This window comes from Haliotis rufescens, unplaced genomic scaffold, assembly GCF_023055435.1.
Source record: "Haliotis rufescens isolate VD_foot unplaced genomic scaffold, xgHalRufe1.0.p SCAF_101, whole genome shotgun sequence".
Classification (NCBI taxonomy): Eukaryota; Metazoa; Mollusca; class Gastropoda; order Lepetellida; family Haliotidae; genus Haliotis; species Haliotis rufescens.
Window position 1 is genome coordinate 336,252 of NW_025963782.1, and position 19,878 is coordinate 356,129.

A 19,878-nucleotide genomic window follows, 5' to 3' on the forward strand; every position below is an offset into this window, starting at 1 on the left:
TGTGTGGAGGTGGATGTGGGTATGTGTGTGGAGGTGGATGTGGGTATGTGTGTGGAGGTGGATGTGGGTATGTGTGTGGAGGTGGATGTGGGTATGTGTGTGGAGGTGGATGTGGGTTTGTGTGTGGAGGTCGTTGTGGATGTGGATGTGGGTATGTGAGTGGAGGTGGATGTGGGTAAGTGTGTGGAGGTGGATGTGGGTAAGTGTGTGGAGGTGGATGTGGGTATGTGTGTGGAGGTGGATGTGGGTATGTGTGTGGAGGTGGATGTGGGTATGTGTATGGAGGTGGATGTGGGTATGTGTGTGGAGGTGGATGTGGGTTTGTGTGTGGAGGTGGATGTTGGTATGTGTGTGGAGGTGGATGTTGGTATGTGTGTGGAGGTGGATGTGGGTTTGTGTGTGGAGGTGGATGTGTGTAAGTGTGTGGAGGTGGAGGTGGGTATGTGTGTGGAGGTGGATGTAGGTATGTGTGTGGAGGTGGAGGTGTGTAAGTGTGTGGAGGTGGATGTAGGTATGTGTGTGGAGGTGGATGTGGGTATGTGTGTGGAGGTGGATGTGTGTAAGTGTGTGGAGGTGGATGTGGGTATGTGTGTGGAGGTGGATGTTGGTATGTATGTGGAGGTGGATGTTGGTATGTGTGTGGAGGTGGATGTGGGTATGTGTGTGGAGGTGGATGTGAGTAAGTGTGTGGAGGTGGATGTGGGTATGTTTGTGTGAGTGGGTGCTATGTATTTGTGCAGATACATACATTCCAATCACAGGAAGCACCTAGACTTATGTTATCCCTCCTCACCTGGGCCAAAAACAGCGGAGCAGCCAGCACTGAAGAGGAAGTCATAGTCCTGGGGAGGGATCACGCCGCCGGCTACAACCAGGATGTCACTGAAACAGCAGCACATGACTCATCCATCAGAGGAGTGAGTGAGCAAGTATTGTTTTACGCCACTTTTAGCAATATTCCAGCAATATAACGGCGGGGGACACCAGAAATGGGCTTCGCATATTGTACCCAGGTGGGGAATCAAACCCAGGTCTTCGGCGTGACAAGCAAACGCTTTATCAACGAGGCTACCCCACCACCCCAATCCATCAGAGGACAGTATGAGTGAGTGAGTATGGTTTTACGCTGCTTTTAGCAATATTCCAGCAATATCACGGCGGGGGACACCAGAAATGGGCTTCACACATTGTACCCATGTCGGGAATCGAACCCGGGTCTTCGGCGTGACGAGTCAACGCTTTAACCACTAGGCTACCCGACCGCCCTGAGGACAGTATGAGTGATGGGTACGCTCCTGTCAGCAGAGATACATACAAATTACCTACAGCCTGTACGAGATAACCACAGGCACTGAAGCTCACAGCAGCTATTGGATGAATGCAAACTTAAGTGAGGGTGTGTTACAACTTGCACCAACCGTTGCCTCCACAACTTTGGGTGTGGTTGACTTTCACTCATTTCTATTTAGAAGACAAGCCTTCAGTGTCTCGAAACTGGATGAAATCCCACAGTAGACAAGACACCTCTTATTTTAATTTGGAGCCGGGTCCACAGACCCTAAAATTTCTTCAATAAGTGCGATATGAAATCCTGTACATGTACAAGACAAATGATTGTGATACTCACGGTCGTCCCATGTTCTGGAGTTCCTTGATAAGTTCTGGAATCAGGGTCTTGTGACCCGCAGCAAGGGAGCTAACTCCCACAACATGCACATCTGCATCAATCGCTTGCTGAGCTGCCTCTTTTGGTGTCTGAGGTGAAGTAAAGTAGAGATGCTCTACACTTATTGAACATGTGTTTTTTGTAACATAACCATTGTATATTCAGACATAGAGATAATTATATGTGTGTCATGCCGATTATACAAGTGAGTGAGTGAGTATGATTTTATGCAGCTTTTAGCAATATTCCAGAAAAATTAAGGCCGGGGACACCAGAAATGGGCTTCACGCATTGTACCCATGTTGGGAATCTAACCCGGGTCTTCAGCGTGATGAGCGAACGCTTTAACTACTTGGCTACCCGACCGCCCTCGATTTTACGAAATTGGTGAACAGTGAAATACAGCAACCTAACTTACTGGGCCAAGCCGCCCACTTGACAAGAGCAGATACTAAAAAGTGAACTGTTTTACTTACTGCAAAGAGTGGGCCAATGTCGACATCAAAGCCGAGATCAGCAAAGCCCGTGGCAATCACCTTCCCGCCCCGATCATGGCCGTCCTGGCCCACCTTGGCTACCAGGATACGTGGGCGTCGCCCTTCCACCTCCACGAAGCTCTGCACCAAACAATGATACTTTCTAACTTCAAGGGGAATGAAACTTGGGAGTGAGCCAACACAATTTCACTGTAATAATGAACCTAAGCGCATGTTGTTTTATGCCATGGCAGTCAGTAAACAGAGGAATATTCATATGAAATCTCTGTAAAAAGCAACTATATCATTTGCATGTGTCTATGAATCACTATCAATTTTATAGTGATGGTAACAGGTGTTTGCACACAGGTGAGCCTATCCAGCTCCACTGACGTCACCCATCACAAATACATGCAAAGGCAAGTCAATTGTTCACCTGGAAAAAACACGGGACCGTATAGTACCAGTCAAATTTAGAATTGCTTTGAAATTTTTGAAAGCTTTACTGAGGCCTTGGATGCAGTAACCATGATCAAACAACTTTTGAGCAAGAGTCTTATCATGCTCTTTGAGGTGAGGTGAGGTGAAATAGGGTTTAATGTCGCATCCAAGATAATTGCACTTATATAGCCACGTGCATGTACGTGTGTGTGTTCGTGTGGCTGCTTGTACTAGTCCTGACTGATGACGATTTATAGTGCTACCTCATTGAGATACCATGTCCCAGTTTAACATGATTACCCCACTCAGACACAGTATACTGACTCCGAGCCGACCAGTCCTTGTTTTAGCCCCTTAATGCCGAGCGCCAGACAGGTTAACAACAAGTACCATCTTTTAACGTCGTTTGGTATGACGCGGCCAGGGATCGAACCCCGGACCTTCCGCTCTCCGGGCGGACGCTCTACCACAAGACCACGGAGGCGGTCCTCATGCTCTTTGAAATCTTGGTAGCGAGAGCATGCTCGATTGTTCCTCAATAGTTGCAAAACGAACACAGCAAAGGTTGGAGCTGCTGGATTATTGCTCGACATTTTGGCACTCTGAATCTTTATGCAAAGATCTAAATATGAAACTGATGAGGCGGTCTCGCTGGTCTCTTCTTTAATGTCTAGTTCAGGTTGAAAAATCAGTGGAAGGGAACTGGCTATTTGACCGTTACTCAATGATATCAGATCATCGATATACAAGAAGATATACTTCTTGGCAAAAGTCTTTTGTTTTGATTTTGCTAATCTGAGCCGAAATTTTGATTCAAACAGATCAGCAAAAAGGGGAGCACAATTGGTGCCCATGGGGATGCCTAGTTCTTGCCCAAATGTCCTACCCCAAAATATTACATGGACGTTATCAATGAGGAAGTCCAGCATTTCAAAATTGTTTTCTCAGTAAACTTAAAATGATCACATTCATTTCATTTTTGACAAAATTGGACCAATTGTCCTGAACCTCAGACAACAGATCTGTAGGTTTGGTAACAAATGCCCAATGGACAAGGAGTGCAATGTTCACCTTTATTCTCTCAGACACAATTCTCATTTCCTCGGCTTCACCGAACTCCGTCACGTACGCTCCGCTCACCATTCTGTCGCTGGCTACATGACGGCCAAACACCTGTTCATAAATATGGTGTGGATATGTTATGTATAGTTTCAGGTACATAGCCATAATTTCTAATAAACTTCGAGAAAAATACAAATTTGAAAATATACCAATTGATGTGCTTCACTCCACAGTTTTATACGACACAAAATACTGTGTTAAGAAATTGAGAATAGATTACAAAATTCATGCCTTGGACCCACTTATTCATGCTTTGAACCCTCTTATTCATGCTTTGGACCCTCTTATTCCTGCTTTGGACCTCCTTATTCATGCTTTGGACCCTCTTATTCATGGCTTGGATCCCCTTATTCATGGCTTGGACAACCTTATTCATGCTTTGGACCCCCCTATTTTAACGCTTGGATCCCCTTATTCATGCTTTGGACCCCCTTATTCATGTTTTGGACCCTCTTATTCCTGCTTTGGACCCCTTATTCATGGCTTGGACCCTCTTATTCATGGCTTGGACCACCTTATTCATGCTTTGGACCCCCCTATTTCATCCCTTGGATCCCCTTATTCATGCTTTGGACCCCCTTATTCATGTTTTGGCCCCTCTTATTCCTGCTTTGGACCGCTTATTCATGCTTTGGACCCCCTTTTTCATGCTTTGGACCCCCTTATTCATGCCTTGGACCCCCTTCTTCATGCCTTGGACCCCCTTATTCATGCTTTGGACCCCCTTATTCATGCCTTGGACCCCCTTATTCATGCTTTGGACCCTCTTCTTCATGCTTTGGACCCGCTTATTCATGCATTGGACCTCCTTTTTCATGCTTTGGACCCCCTTATACATGCTTTGGACCTCCTTATTCATGCTTTGGACCCTCTTATTCATGCTTTGGACCTCCTTATTCATGGCTTGGGCCCCCTTATTCATGCTTTGGACCTCCTTATTCATGCTTTGGACCCCCTTATTCATGGCTTGGACCCCCTTATTCATGCTTTGGACCCCCTTATTCATGCCTTTGACCCCCTTATTTATGCCTTGGACCCCCTTATTCACGCTTTGGACCCCCTTATGTGTGCCTTTAACCTCATTATTCATGCCTTTGATCCCCACAATGTATTACTGACACTACCATGGACTGGAAAGACCAAAGTAAATCCATGTCAAACGATAAGACCTTAAATTGATCAACAGTGAAGATCATCCGTAATGTTGGGCTCACCACTTCCATGGCCTGAGTTATCTCCCCTACCGATGCCCGCGCCCTGGCAGCCTCTATAGACAGATGGAGCAAGTTCCCAGCCCCAGTCTCACAGCACTTGGTGAGGGCAGACAGGGCTCCCTGGCACTGAAACAAAGAGGGAGGTGCAGTCAGGTGCATATTCAACCTGGACCTGCATAGGCTTCATAGCTTCCCTTTAGGACTGGTGTTTAACAGTCAGGTGCTTAGGACCCGTGAAGATTCCGGGGTAGAATAGGTCTTCAGCAACCCATGCTTGCCGTAAAAGGTGACTATGCTTGTCGTAAAAGGCGACTAACAGGATCGGGTGGTCAGGCTCGCTGACTTGGTTGATGCATGTCTATGATCCAAATTGCGTAGATTGATCCTCATGATATTAATCACTGGATTGTCTGGTCCAGACTCAATTATACACAGACCGCCGTCATATAGCTTGAATATTGCTGAGTGCGGCATTACAAACAAACAAACAAACAAACAAACAAACAACATAATGACAGTCTGTCCTGCAGAATGTACTGGAAGATGAAGAAAAAGAGCAGCCTTTTGAGCTGAGCCAAAGTGTGAATTATCTGTCCTAAGTGATTAAATTATGTAGATCCTGTAGTCTGGATGTAGTATTATACTGTGTGGGGTATTCAGTATACTGTGTGGGGTATTCAGTATACTGTAGGGGTATTCAGTATACTGTGTGGGGTATTCTGTATACTGTGTGGGATATTCAGTATACTGTGTGGGGTATTCAGTATACTGTGTGGGATATTCAATATACTGTGTGGGGTATTCAGTATACTGTGAGGGGTATTCAGTATACTGTGTGGGGTATTCAATATACTGTGTGGGGTATTCTGTATACTGTGTGGGGTATTCAATATACTGTGTGGGGTATTCAGTATACTGTGTGGGGTATTCAGTATACTGTGTGGGATACTCAGTATACTGTGTGGGGTATTCAGTATACTGTGTTGGGTATTCAGTATACTGTGTGGGGTATTCAGTATACTGTGTGGGGTATTCAGTATACTGTAGGGGTATTCAGTATACTGTGTGGGGTATTCTGTATACTGTGTGGGATATTCAGTATACTGTGTGGGGTATTCAGTATACTGTGTGGGATATTCAATATACTGTGTGGGGTATTCAGTATACTGTGAGGGGTATTCAGTATACTGTGTGGGGTATTCAATATACTGTGTGGGGTATTCTGTATACTGTGTGGGGTATTCAATATACTGTGTGGGGTATTCAGTATACTGTGTGGGGTATTCAGTATACTGTGTGGGATATTCAGTATACTGTGTGGGGTATTCAGTATACTGTGTGGGGTATTCAGTATACTGTGTGGGATATTCAATATACAGTGAGGGGTATTCAGTATACTGTGTGGGGTATTCAGTATACTGTGTGGGATATTCAGTATACTGTGTGGGGTATTCAGTATACTGTGTGGGGTATTCAGTATACTGTGTGGGATATTCAGTATACTGTGTGGGGTATTCAGTATACTGTGTTGGGTATTCAGTATACTGTGTGGGGTATTCAGTATACTGTGTGGGGTATTCAGTATACAGTGAGGGATATTCAATATACTGTGTGGGATATTCAGTATACTGTGTGGGATATTCAATATACTGTGTGGGATATTCAATATACTGTGTGGGGTATTCAGTATACAGTGAGGGGTATTCAGTATTCTGTGTGGGATATTCAGTATACTGTGAGGGATATTCAGTATACTGTGTGGGGTATTCAGTATACTGTGTGGGGTATTCAGTATACAGTGAGGGGTATTCAGTATACTGTGTGGGGTATTCAGTATACTGTGTGGGGTACACAGTATACTGTGTGGGGTATTCAGTATACTGTGTGGGGTATTCAGTATACAGTGAGGGGTATTCAGTATACTGTGTGGGATATTCAGTATACTGTGAGGGGTATTCAGTATACTGTGAGGTATTCAGTATACTGTGAGGGATACACAGTATACTGTGTGGGGTATTCAGTATACTGTGTGGGGTATTCAGTATACAGTGAGGGGTATTCAGTATACTGTGTGGGGTATTCAGTATACAGTGAGGGGTATTCAGTATACTGTGTGGGGTATTCAATATACTGTGTGGGATATTCAGTATACTGTGAGGGGTATTCAGTATACTGTGTGGGGTATTCAGTATACTGTGTGGGATATTCAGTATACTGTGAGGGATATTCAGTATACTGTGTGGGGTACACAGTATACTGTGTGGGGTATTCAGTATACTGTGTGGGGTATTCAGTATACTGTGTGGGATATTCAGTATACTGTGAGGGGTATTCAGTATACTGTATGGGGTATTCAGTATACTGTGAGGGGTACACAGTATACTGTGTGGGGTATTCAGTATACTGTGTGGGGTATTCAGTATACTGTGAGGGGTATTCAGTATACTGTGTGGGGTATTCAGTATACTGTGTGGGATATTCAGTATACTGTGAGGGGTATTCAGTATACTGTGAGGTATTCAGTATACTGTGAGGGATACACAGTATACTGTGTGGGGTATTCAGTATACTGTGTGGGGTATTCAGTATACAGTGAGGGGTATTCAGTATACTATGTGGGGTATTCAGTATACTGTGTGGGATATTCAGTATACTGTGTGGGGTATTCAGTATACTGTGTGGGATATTCAGTATACTGTGAGGGGTATTCAGTATACTGTGAGGGATATTCAGTGTACAGTGAGGGGTATTCAGTATACTGTGTGGGGTATTCAGTATACTGTGAGGGGTATTCAGTATACTGTGAGGGGTATTCAGTATACTGTGTGGGATATTCAGTATACTGTGTGGGGTATTCAGTATACTGTGTGGGGTATTCAGTATACTGTGTGGGATATTCAGTATACTGTGAGGGGTATTCAGTATACTGTGAGGTATTCAGTATACTGTGAGGGATACACAGTATACTGTGTGGGGTATTCAGTATACTGTGTGGGGTATTCAGTATAAAGTGAGGGGTATTCAGTATACTGTGTGGGGTATTCAATATACTGTGTGGGATATTCAGTATACTGTGAGGGGTATTCAGTATACTGTGTGGGGTATTCAGTATACTGTGTGGGGTATTCAGTATACTGTGTGGGGTATTCAGTATACAGTGAGGGGTATTCAGTATACTGTGTGGGGTATTCAGTATACTGTGTGGGGTACACAGTATACTGTGTGGGGTATTCAGTATACTGTGTGGGGTATTCAGTATACAGTGAGGGGTATTCAGTATACTGTGTGGGATATTCAGTATACTGTGAGGGGTATTCAGTATACTGTGAGGTATTCAGTATACTGTGAGGGATACACAGTATACTGTGTGGGGTATTCAGTATACTGTGTGGGGTATTCAGTATACAGTGAGGGGTATTCAGTATACTGTGTGGGGTATTCAATATACTGTGTGGGATATTCAGTATACTGTGAGGGGTATTCAGTATACTGTGTGGGGTATTCAGTATACTGTGTGGGATATTCAGTATACTGTGAGGGATATTCAGTATACTGTGTGGGGTACACAGTATACTGTGTGGGGTATTCAGTATACTGTGTGGGGTATTCAGTATACTGTGAGGGGTATTCAGTATACTGTGTGGGGTATTCAGTATACTGTGTGGGGTACACAGTATACTGTGTGGGGTATTCAGTATACTGTGTGGGGTATTCAGTATACTGTGAGGGGTATTCAGTATACTGTGTGGGGTATTCAGTATACTGTGTGGGATATTCAGTATACTGTGAGGGGTATTCAGTATACTGTGAGGTATTCAGTATACTGTGAGGGATACACAGTATACTGTGTGGGGTATTCAGTATACTGTGTGGGGTATTCAGTATACAGTGAGGGGTATTCAGTATACTGTGTGGGGTATTCAGTATACTGTGTGGGATATTCAGTATACTGTGTGGGGTATTCAGTATACTGTGTGGGATATTCAGTATACTGTGAGGGGTATTCAGTATACTGTGAGGGATATTCAGTATACAGTGAGGGGTATTCAGTATACTGTGTGGGGTATTCAGTATACAGTGAGGGGTATTCAGTATACTGTGTGGGGTATTCAGTATACTGTGTGGGATATTCAGTATACTGTGTGGGGTATTCAGTATACTGTGTGGGATATTCAGTATACTGTGAGGGGTATTCAGTATACTGTGAGGGATATTCAGTATACAGTGAGGGGTATTCAATATACTGTGTGGGGTATTCAGTATACTGTGTGGGATATTCAGTATACAGTGAGGGGTATTCAGTATACTGTGTGGGGTATTCAGTATACTGTGTGGGATATTCAGTATACTGTGAGGGGTATTCAGTATACTGTGTGGGATATTCAGTATACTGTGAGGGGTATTCAGTATACTGTGTGGGGTATTCAGTATACTGTGTGGGGTATTCAGTATACTGTGTGAGGTACACAGTATACTGTGTGGGGTATTCAGTATACTGTGTGGGGTATTCAGTATACAGTGAGGGGTATTCAGTATACTGTGTGGGGTATTCAGTATACTGTGTGGGATATTCAGTATACTGTGAGGGGTATTCAGTATACTGTATGGGGTATTCAGTATACTGTGAGGGGTACACAGTATACTGTGTGGGGTATTCAGTATACTGTGTGGGGTATTCAGTATACTGTGTGAGATATTCAATATACTGTGTGAGATATTCAGTATACCGTATGGGGTATTCATTGTACTGTGTGGGGTATTCAGTATACTCTGTGGGATATTCAAGATACTGTGTGGGATATTCAGTATACTGTGTGGGGTATTCAGTATACTGTGTGGGGTATTCAGTATACTGTGTGGGATATTCAATATACTGTGTGGGGTATTCAGTATACTGTGTGGGGTATTCAGTATACTGTGTGGGATATTCAATATACTGTGTGGGGTATTTAGTATACTGTGTGGGGTATTCAGTTTACTGTGTGGGGTATTCAATATACTGTGTGGGATATTCAATATACTGTGTGGGGTATTAAGTATAATGTGTGGGGTATTCAGTATACTGTGTGGGGTATTCAGTATACTGTGTGGGGTATTCAGTATACTGTGTGGGGTATTCAGTATACAGTGAGGGGTATTCAGTATACTGTGTGGGGTACTCAGTATACTGTGTGGGGTACACAGTATACTGTGTGGGGTACACAGTATACTGTGTGGGGTATTCAGTATACTGTGTGGGGTATTCAGTATACAGTGAGGGGTATTCAGTATACTGTGAGGGGTATTCAGTATACTGTGTGGGGTATTCAGTATACTGTGTGGGATATTCAGTATACTGTGAGGGGTATTCAGTATACTGTGAGCTATTAAGTATACTGTGAGGGATACACAGTATACTGTGTGGGGTATTCAGTATACTGTGTGGGGTATTCAGTATACTGTGTGGGATATTCAGTATACTGTGTGGGGTATTCAGTATACTGTGTGGGATATTCAGTATACTGTGAGGGGTATTCAGTATACTGTGAGGGATATTCAGTATACAGTGAGGGGTATTCAGTATACTGTGTGGGGTATTCAGTATACTGTGTGGGGTATTCAGTATACAGTGAGGGGTATTCAGTATACTGTGTGGGGTATTCAGTATACTGTGTGGGATATTCAGTATACTGTGTGGGGTATTCAGTATACTGTGTGGGATATTCAGTATACTGTGAGGGGTATTCAGTATACTGTGAGAGATATTCAGTATACAGTGAGGGGTATTCAATATACTATGTGGGGTATTCAGTATACTGTGTGGGATATTCAGTATACAGTGAGGGGTATTCAGTATACTGTGTGGGGTATTCAGTATACTGTGTGGGATATTCAGTATACTGTGAGGGGTATTCAGTATACTGTGTGGGATATTCAGTATACTGTGAGGGGTATTCAGTATACTGTGTGGGGTATTCAGTATACTGTGTGGGGTATTCAGTATACTGTGTGGGGTACACAGTATACTGTGTGGGGTATTCAGTATACTGTGTGGGGTATTCAGTATACAGTGAGGGGTATTCAGTATAATGTGTGGGGTATTCAGTATACTGTGTGGGATATTCAGTATACTGTGAGGTGTATTCAGTATACTGTATGGGGTATTCAGTATACTGTGAGGGGTACACAGTATACTGTGTGGGGTATTCAGTATACTGTGTGGGGTATTCAGTATACTGTGTGAGATATTCAATATACTGTGTGAGATATTCAGTATACTGTATGGGGTATTCAGTGTACTGTGTGGGGTATTCAGTATACTGTGTGGGATATTCAATATACTGTGTGGGGTATTCAGTATACTGTGTGGGGTATTCAGTATACTGTGTGGGGTATTCTGTATACTGTGTGGGATATTCAATATACTGTGTGGGGTATTCAGTATACTGTGCGGGGTATTCAGTATACTGTGTGGGATATTCAATATACTGTGTGGGGTATTCAGTATACTGTGTGGGGTATTCAGTTTACTGTGTGGGGTATTCAGTATACTGTGTGGGATATTCAATATACTGTGTGGGGTATTCAGTATACTGTGTGGGGTATTCAGTATACTGTGTGGGGTATTCAGTATACTGTGTGGGGTATTCAGTATACTGTGTGGGGTATTCAGTATACAGTGAGGGGTATTCAGTATACTGTGTGGGGTATTCAGTATACTGTGTGGGGTACACAGTATACTGTGAGGGATACACAGTATACTGTGTGGGGTATTCAGTATACTGTGTGGGGTATTCAGTATACAGTGAGGGGTATTCAGTATACTGTGTGGGGTATTCAGTATACTGTGTGGGATATTCAGTATACTGTGAGGGGTATTCAGTATACTGTGTGGGGTATTCAGTATACTGTGTGGGGTATTCAGTTTACTGTGAGGGATATTCAGTATACTGTGTGGGGTACACAGTATACTGTGTGGGGTATTCAGTATACTGTGTGGGGTATTCAGTATACTGTGTGGGATATTCAGTATACTGTGAGGGGTATTCAGTATACTGTATGGGGTATTCAGTATACAGTGAGGGGTACACAGTATACTGTGTGGGGTATTCAGTATACTGTGAGGGGTATTCAGTATACTGTGAGGGATACACAGTATACTGTGTGGGGTATTCAGTATACTGTGTGGGGTATTCAGTATACAGTGAGGGGTATTCAGTATACTGTGTGGGGTATTCAATATACTGTGTGGGATATTCAGTATACTGTGAGGGGTATTCAGTATACTGTGTGGGGTATTCAGTATACTGTGTGGGATATTCAGTATACTGTGAGGGATATTCAGTATACTGTGTGGGGTACACAGTATACTGTGTGGGGTATTCAGTATACTGTGTGGGGTATTCAGTATACTGTGTGGGATATTCAGTATACTGTGAGGGGTATTCAGTATACTGTATGGGGTATTCAGTATACTGTGAGGGGTACACAGTATACTGTGTGGGGTATTCAGTATACTGTGAGGGGTATTCAGTATACTGTGAGGGGTATTCAGTATGTGTGGGGTATTCAGTATACTGTGAGGGGTATTCAGTATACTGTGTGGGGTATTCAGTATACTGTGTGGGATATTCAGTATACTGTGAGGGGTATTCAGTATACTGTGAGGTATTCAGTATACTGTGAGGGATACACAGTATACTGTGTGGGGTATTCAGTATACTGTGTGGGGTATTCAGTATACAGTGAGGGGTATTCAGTATACTACGTGGGGTATTCAGTATACTGTGTGGGATATTCAGTATACTGTGTGGGGTATTCAGTATACTGTGTGGGATATTCAGTATACTGTGAGGGGTATTCAGTATACTGTGAGGGATATTCAGTGTACAGTGAGGGGTATTCAGTATACTGTGTGGGGTATTCAGTATACTGTGAGGGGTATTCAGTATACTGTGAGGGGTATTCAGTATACTGTGTGGGATATTCAGTATACTGTGTGGGGTATTCAGTATACTGTGTGGGGTATTCAGTATACTGTGTGGGATATTCAGTATACTGTGAGGGGTATTCAGTATACTGTGAGGTATTCAGTATACTGTGAGGGATACACAGTATACTGTGTGGGGTATTCAGTATACTGTGTGGGGTATTCAGTATACAGTGAGGGGTATTCAGTATACTGTGTGGGGCATTCAATATACTGTGTGGGATATTCAGTATACTGTGAGGGGTATTCAGTATACTGTGTGGGGTATTCAGTATACTGTGTGGGATATTCAGTATACTGTGAGGGATATTCAGTATACTGTGTGGGGTACACAGTATACTGTGTGGGGTATTCAGTATACTGTGTGGGGTATTCAGTATACTGTGTGGGATATTCAGTATACTGTGAGGGGGATTCAGTATACTGTATGGGGTATTCAGTATACTGTGAGGGGTACACAGTATACTGTGTGGGGTATTCAGTATACTGTGAGGGGTATTCAGTATACTGTGAGGGGTATTCAGTATGTGTGGGGTATTCAGTATACTGTGAGGGGTATTCAGTATACTGTGTGGGGTATTCAGTATACTGTGTGGGATATTCAGTATACAGTGAGGGGTATTCAGTATACTGTGAGGTATTCAGTATACTGTGAGGGATACACAGTATACTGTGTGGGGTATTCAGTATACTGTGTGGGGTATTCAGTATACAGTGAGGGGTATTCAGTATACTACGTGGGGTATTCAGTATACTGTGTGGGATATTCAGTATACTGTGTGGGGTATTCAGTATACTGTGTGGGATATTCAGTATACTGTGAGGGGTATTCAGTATACTGTGAGGGATATTCAGTGTACAGTGAGGGGTATTCAGTATACTGTGTGGGGTATTCAGTATACTGTGAGGGGTATTCAGTATACTGTGAGGGGTATTCAGTATACTGTGTGGGATATTCAGTATACTGTGTGGGGTATTCAGTATACTGTGTGGGGTATTCAGTATACTGTGTGGGATATTCAGTATACTGTGAGGGGTATTCAGTATACTGTGAGGTATTCAGTATACTGTGAGGGATACACAGTATACTGTGTGGGGTATTCAGTATACTGTGTGGGGTATTCAGTATACAGTGAGGGGTATTCAGTATACTGTGTGGGGTATTCAATATACTGTGTGGGATATTCAGTATACTGTGAGGGGTATTCAGTATACTGTGTGGGGTATTCAGTATACTGTGTGGGATATTCAGTATACAGTGAGGGGTATTCAGTATACTGTGTGGGGTATTCAGTATACTGTGTGGGGTATTCAGTATACAGTGAGGGGTATTCAGTATACTGTGTGGGATATTCAGTATACTGTGAGGGGTATTCAGTATACTGTGAGGTATTCAGTATACTGTGAGGGATACACAGTATACTGTGTGGGGTATTCAGTATACTGTGTGGGGTATTCAGTATACAGTGAGGGGTATTCAGTATACTGTGTGGGGTATTCAATATACTGTGTGGGATATTCAGTATACTGTGTGGGGTATTCAGTATACTGTGTGGGGTATTCAGTATACAGTGAGGGGTATTCAGTATACTGTGTGGGGTATTCAATATACTGTGTGGGATATTCAGTATACTGTGAGGGGTATTCAGTATACTGTGAGGGGTATTCAGTATACTGTGAGGGATATTCAGTATACAGTGAGGGGTATTCAGTATACTGTGTGGGGTATTCAGTATACTGTGAGGGGTATTCAGTATACAGTGAGGGGTATTCAGTATACTGTGTGGGGTATTCAGTATACTGTGATGGATATTCAGTATACTGTGTGGGGTATTCAGTATACTGTGTGGGGTATTCAGTATACAGTGAGGGGTATTCAGTATACTGTGTGGGGTATTCAGTATACTGTGTGGGGTACACAGTATACTGTGTGGGGTACACAGTATACTGTGTGGGGTATTCAGTATACAGTGTGGGGTATTCAGTATACAGTGAGGGGTATTCAGTATACTGTGTGGGATATTCAGTATACTGTGAGGGGTATTCAGTATACTGTGAGGTATTCAGTATACTGTGAGGGATACACAGTATACTGTGTGGGGTATTCAGTATACTGTGTGGGGTATTCAGTATACAGTGAGGGGTATTCAGTATACTGTGTGGGGTATTCAATATACTGTGTGGGATATTCAGTATACTGTGAGGGGTATTCAGTATACTGTGTGGGGTATTCAGTATACTGTGTGGGATATTCAGTATACTATGAGGGATATTCAGTATACTGTGTGGGGTACACAGTATACTGTGTGGGGTATTCAGTATACTGTGTGGGGTATTCAGTATACTGTGAGGGGTATTCAGTATACTGTGTGGGGTATTCAGTATACTGTGTGGGATATTCAGTATACTGTGAGGGGTATTCAGTATACTGTGAGGTATTCAGTATACTGTGAGGGATACACAGTATACTGTGTGGGGTATTCAGTATACTGTGTGGGGTATTCAGTATACAGTGAGGGGTATTCAGTATACTGTGTGGGGTATTCAGTATACTGTGTGGGATATTCAGTATACTGTGTGGGGTATTCAGTATACTGAGTGGGATATCCAGTATACTGTGAGGGGTATTCAGTATACTGTGAGGGATATTCAGTATACAGTGAGGGGTATTCAGTATACTGTGTGGGGTATTCAGTATACTGTGAGGGATATTCAGTATACAGTGAGGGGTATTCAGTATACTGTGAGGTATTCAGTATACTGTGAGGGATATTCAGTATACTGTGTGGGGTATTCAGTATACTGTGTGGGGTATTCAGTATACAGTGAGGGGTATTCAGCATACTGTGTGGGGTATTCAATATACTGTGTGGGATATTCAGTATACTGTGAGGGGTATTCAGTATACTGTGTGGGGTATTCAGTATACTGTGTGGGATATTTAGTATACTGTGAGGGATATTCAGTATACTGTGTGGGGTACACAGTATACTGTGTGGGGTATTCAGTATACTGTGTGGGGTATTCAGTATACTGTGAGGGGTATTCAGTATACTGTGTGGGGTATTCAGTATACTGTGTGGGATATTCAGTATACTGTGAGGGGTATTCAGTATACTGTGAGGTATTCAGTATACTGTGAGGGATACACAGTATACTGTGTGGGGTATTCAGTATACTGTATGGGGTATTCAGTATACAGTGAGGGGTATTCAGTATACTGTGTGGGGTATTCAGTATACTGTGTGGGATATTCAGTATACTGTGTGGGGTATTCAGTATACTGTGTGGGGTATTCAGTATACTGTGTGGGGTATTCAGTATACTGTGTGGGGTACACAGTATACTGTGAGGGGTACACAGTATACTGTGTGGGGTACACAGTATACTGTGTGGGGTATTCAGTATACTCTGTGGGGTATTCAGTATACTATGTGGGGTATTCAGTATACTGTGTGGGGTATTCAGTATACTGTGTGGGGTATTCAGTATACTGTGAGGGGTACACAGTATACTGTGAGGGGACCTACCTTAGCCACATTTCTTGTCTCCCGCATCGTCTTCAATCTGGCCACCTGCTTCTGTAGTACCACAGTGTTGTCTATAGAGAGGACTTCCACTGTGTCCTGATCCTTCAATCGATATTTGTTCACGCCAACTATCACCTCTATAATATAGAAAGGTAATTCACAAAATTATGGTTCATTCCTTCTAAACTCTCACGGCAGGAGTATTAAACTGGCGACTATGCTTTGAAACATGTATTGACAGTTTCCTGATCTTGTAAGCGACGCTCTGTTTGGTCAGAGCAAAGGTTATTCTGACATGACCGGTAATGGGATGTCCTCAGATCTTTGTTTAGCAGTACCGAGAACTAAGATCTGTCTTTAATGAGATTGACATGGTTCTACATTGTCAGTGAACTGTAGCTATTTCAGTGAAAACAGAGATGACATGGATTTCAACTTCTTGCTTTTGTCAATTTTACTTAGAACCTCTACCAAGCACAGTTCACTTGCTTGATAAAGGTTCGGGCATCTGTACTGAACATCAACTTAAAGGAATGAAGAGGTAGAACCACTGTCAACTCTTTATTGACACTACAGCTTCCAATATGTAACTTAAAGACAAAAAAGCCACTTCAGCTTATACTTTATGTAAATGAACCAAAATGTTCGCAAAAGCTCAAGTATACACCATGATAAAATTTGACCACAAATGCACTGAACGTGTTAGAATTCAGGGTTAGAAACGAACAGTTTTCGTCCACTAGTCCTTATAATGATAACATATAGCAAAACCCTTAAAATGGGCCAATTTCTACTAGTCCTTTGGATACCTTTACTATTGGGCAGTTTGGTAAGGACTACAGGACTAGTGCCAATTTCTAACACTGTTAGATGTACACAGACCATGTTCTTTACTATTTATAGCGCAACCCTAACTAAGCTCCACCCACTGTGACTGAGGCAGAAGCACAAACATGACAGATTCGATTTTTCATGATAAAACTACAGATTATTTATTAACTTATATCTAGATATGGAGCCATTTGTGGTATCCAAGATTTGTCATTCAAGTTGATATGAACATGATGATGATGATAAAGTTTGCCGGTCTTAGGTGATCTTGTTTACGTACGGTTTTCAAAAAGCTTCTCTCGACACACTGAAACACCACCACCCAGCGAGCTATTTATAGTCAGAGAGGGCTTTAACAACTGTGCTGCTGCTGACCTGATTCACTGTCGATCCTGGCCTGTCTCTTGGCTGCACACTCCTCAATCTTCAGCTTAGGCATCCCAGATGCCACAGCCTTAGCCATTCCTCCCATCTCCTCAATCTGTGAATGCAGAGTGTGAAACCCTAGACACACAAGTAGTATAGACGATGGGGATTCTGGCTCACATCCATCTGGGTCAGAGCTAGACTTTAACAATGCACTATGGGGTTTGTATGTTTATACGAATTATGTGATGACGATCATCCATGCTGTACTTTGATAAGCAGTGGCTAAAATTTGCTTAGTAAAATATAGGAAATTTTAGCAAAATATACCAACTGCTTAGCAAAGTATAGCATGGATCGTCTAGGTCTGGCCCAGGTGGGAGTGAGCCATCGTCAACACTACACATGCACATTCTTCAGACAGTTGTGTACATCTGGAAAGTTTTGGGCCATGAAATTTCTACGGTTGTCGAACAATAGCCTTCAAGGGAAACAACTCTCCAGCTCTCAGTCGTCTAGCTGGCACCATGTTAATTTGCCAGCATATTCACTAGATGCAAATTAACGTCAGTGACCCAACTGATTGGGCTTCGAACAAGGAATGGGGCAGTTGGAGGGCCTCATTGACAGCAAGGGGAATCCCATTGACTCCCTGTGTTTGATTGGATGATGCTTACTATAACTTTTCACTGTGCAAATTTGTCTGATGTGTGAAAATATGGAGGTACAATTATGTAGTTTACTTACAGTAAAAATGTGTTGGTATTATTTTTTTCAACAATGAAGTTCAGTTCCTATACTCAAAACAGTAACAACCCATATTTATTTATGCATGTATGACACATTGTCATCCATGTTTCATGGTATAACCCTACACCTGTAAATTTGTCATCATTCTCTTATTGCTGAGTTAATGGCTTACCTGACAAAGACTATGCAAAATAACTCCACTGAGGCTGGATATATAGCAATCGGTGGTTTGCATTTCTGGTGTCTTGGGTAATGATTTAAAAATCTAAGATTGGGTCATAAAACCAGGTCTGATGTCATGGATGTATAACATGTTATGTAATATGCATGTGACAGCGTAGCAAGGGAGGAATGGTCAGTTGAGTTTAAAAAACTATCAATCAAAGGATTAGCCAATAATACATTGATTGATTTCTCATTGTCATCTAGACCGCCTCCGTGGTCTTGTGGTAGAGCGTCCGCCCGGAGAGCGGAGGGTCTGGGGTTCGATCCCCGGCCGCGTCATACCAAAAGATGTTAAAAGATGGTACTTGTTGTTACCCTGTCTGGCACTCAGCATTAAGGGGATAAAACAGGGACTGGTCGGCTCGGAGTCAGTATACTGTGTCTGAGTGGGGTATTCATGTTAAACTGCAGCATGGTATCTCAGTGGGCTAGCACTATAAATCGGCATCAGTCCGGACTAGTACAAGCAGCCACACACACACATGAATGCACGTCGCTATATAAGTGCAATAATCTTAGACGCGATGTTAAACCCAATTTCACCTAACCTCATTGTCATCTAACTCATGGGATTTTTTTAAACGAACCGTGGACATCATGGACAGCATTGTCACATGTGCTATCTCAGCTGACCAATGAGACATGACACCTGTGTGAAACACCTCAAACAACCTTACACGATCAGTTGAGAGATGAACACGAGTCAGAATATCCCGAAAGCCTAAATCCAACATCTTTATTTGCTCATAAATCACCACAAAATGAGCCAAATTGAAGCCAAGATTTAATTAGGAGAGCAGGAAGAGGCGTTTCAGGGGTGAGGAGTGTCAATTTTCAGAGCACCGCTAGGTGGCTACGTCACCATAGGTTTGGCCACTTTGTGGCCCCCACCATTTAGTTGTAGGCCAGTTAGTTCGGAGAATGGCCACTAACTTTATAAAGGAGCAAGCCCAGCTGGCTACATACAAATTTGTTGTTACTTCTACCCGTGGAACTTACCTCATTGATTAACTTGAGTGCTTCATCGTAGATGTCATTGGTGAGGTTTTCCATCATGTAGGACCCGCCCCAGGGGTCAGCCACCTGAGACATATAGTGGACAGTATTACAGTGAGGTGCCTCCATCTCCACCCCATTACAGGGACCCGCCCCAGGGGTCAGCCACCTGAGACATACAGTGCACAGTATTTCAGTAAGGTACCTCCATCTCCACCCCATTACAGGGACCCGCCCCAGGGGTCAGCCACCTGAGACATACAGTGCACAGTATTACAGTGAGGTACCTCCA

General features: G+C 42.9%; 1 protein-coding gene across 1 annotated transcript in view; it reads right to left on the bottom strand.

Annotated features, from left to right (window-relative positions):
• Positions 1-19,878, bottom strand: part of LOC124121004 (methylmalonyl-CoA mutase, mitochondrial-like) — a 64,774-nt gene that overhangs the window by 19,126 nt on the left and 25,770 nt on the right. The window contains exons 11-18 of the mRNA XM_048391890.1: positions 19,590-19,673; positions 17,625-17,730; positions 16,419-16,555; positions 4,920-5,045; positions 3,655-3,756; positions 2,143-2,283; positions 1,628-1,755; positions 794-882 (exon numbers count right to left, since the gene is read on the bottom strand). Of these exons, the coding sequence (XP_048247847.1) occupies positions 794-882; positions 1,628-1,755; positions 2,143-2,283; positions 3,655-3,756; positions 4,920-5,045; positions 16,419-16,555; positions 17,625-17,730; positions 19,590-19,673 (913 nt within the window). The remainder of the gene's footprint in view (positions 1-793; positions 883-1,627; positions 1,756-2,142; positions 2,284-3,654; positions 3,757-4,919; positions 5,046-16,418; positions 16,556-17,624; positions 17,731-19,589; positions 19,674-19,878) is intronic.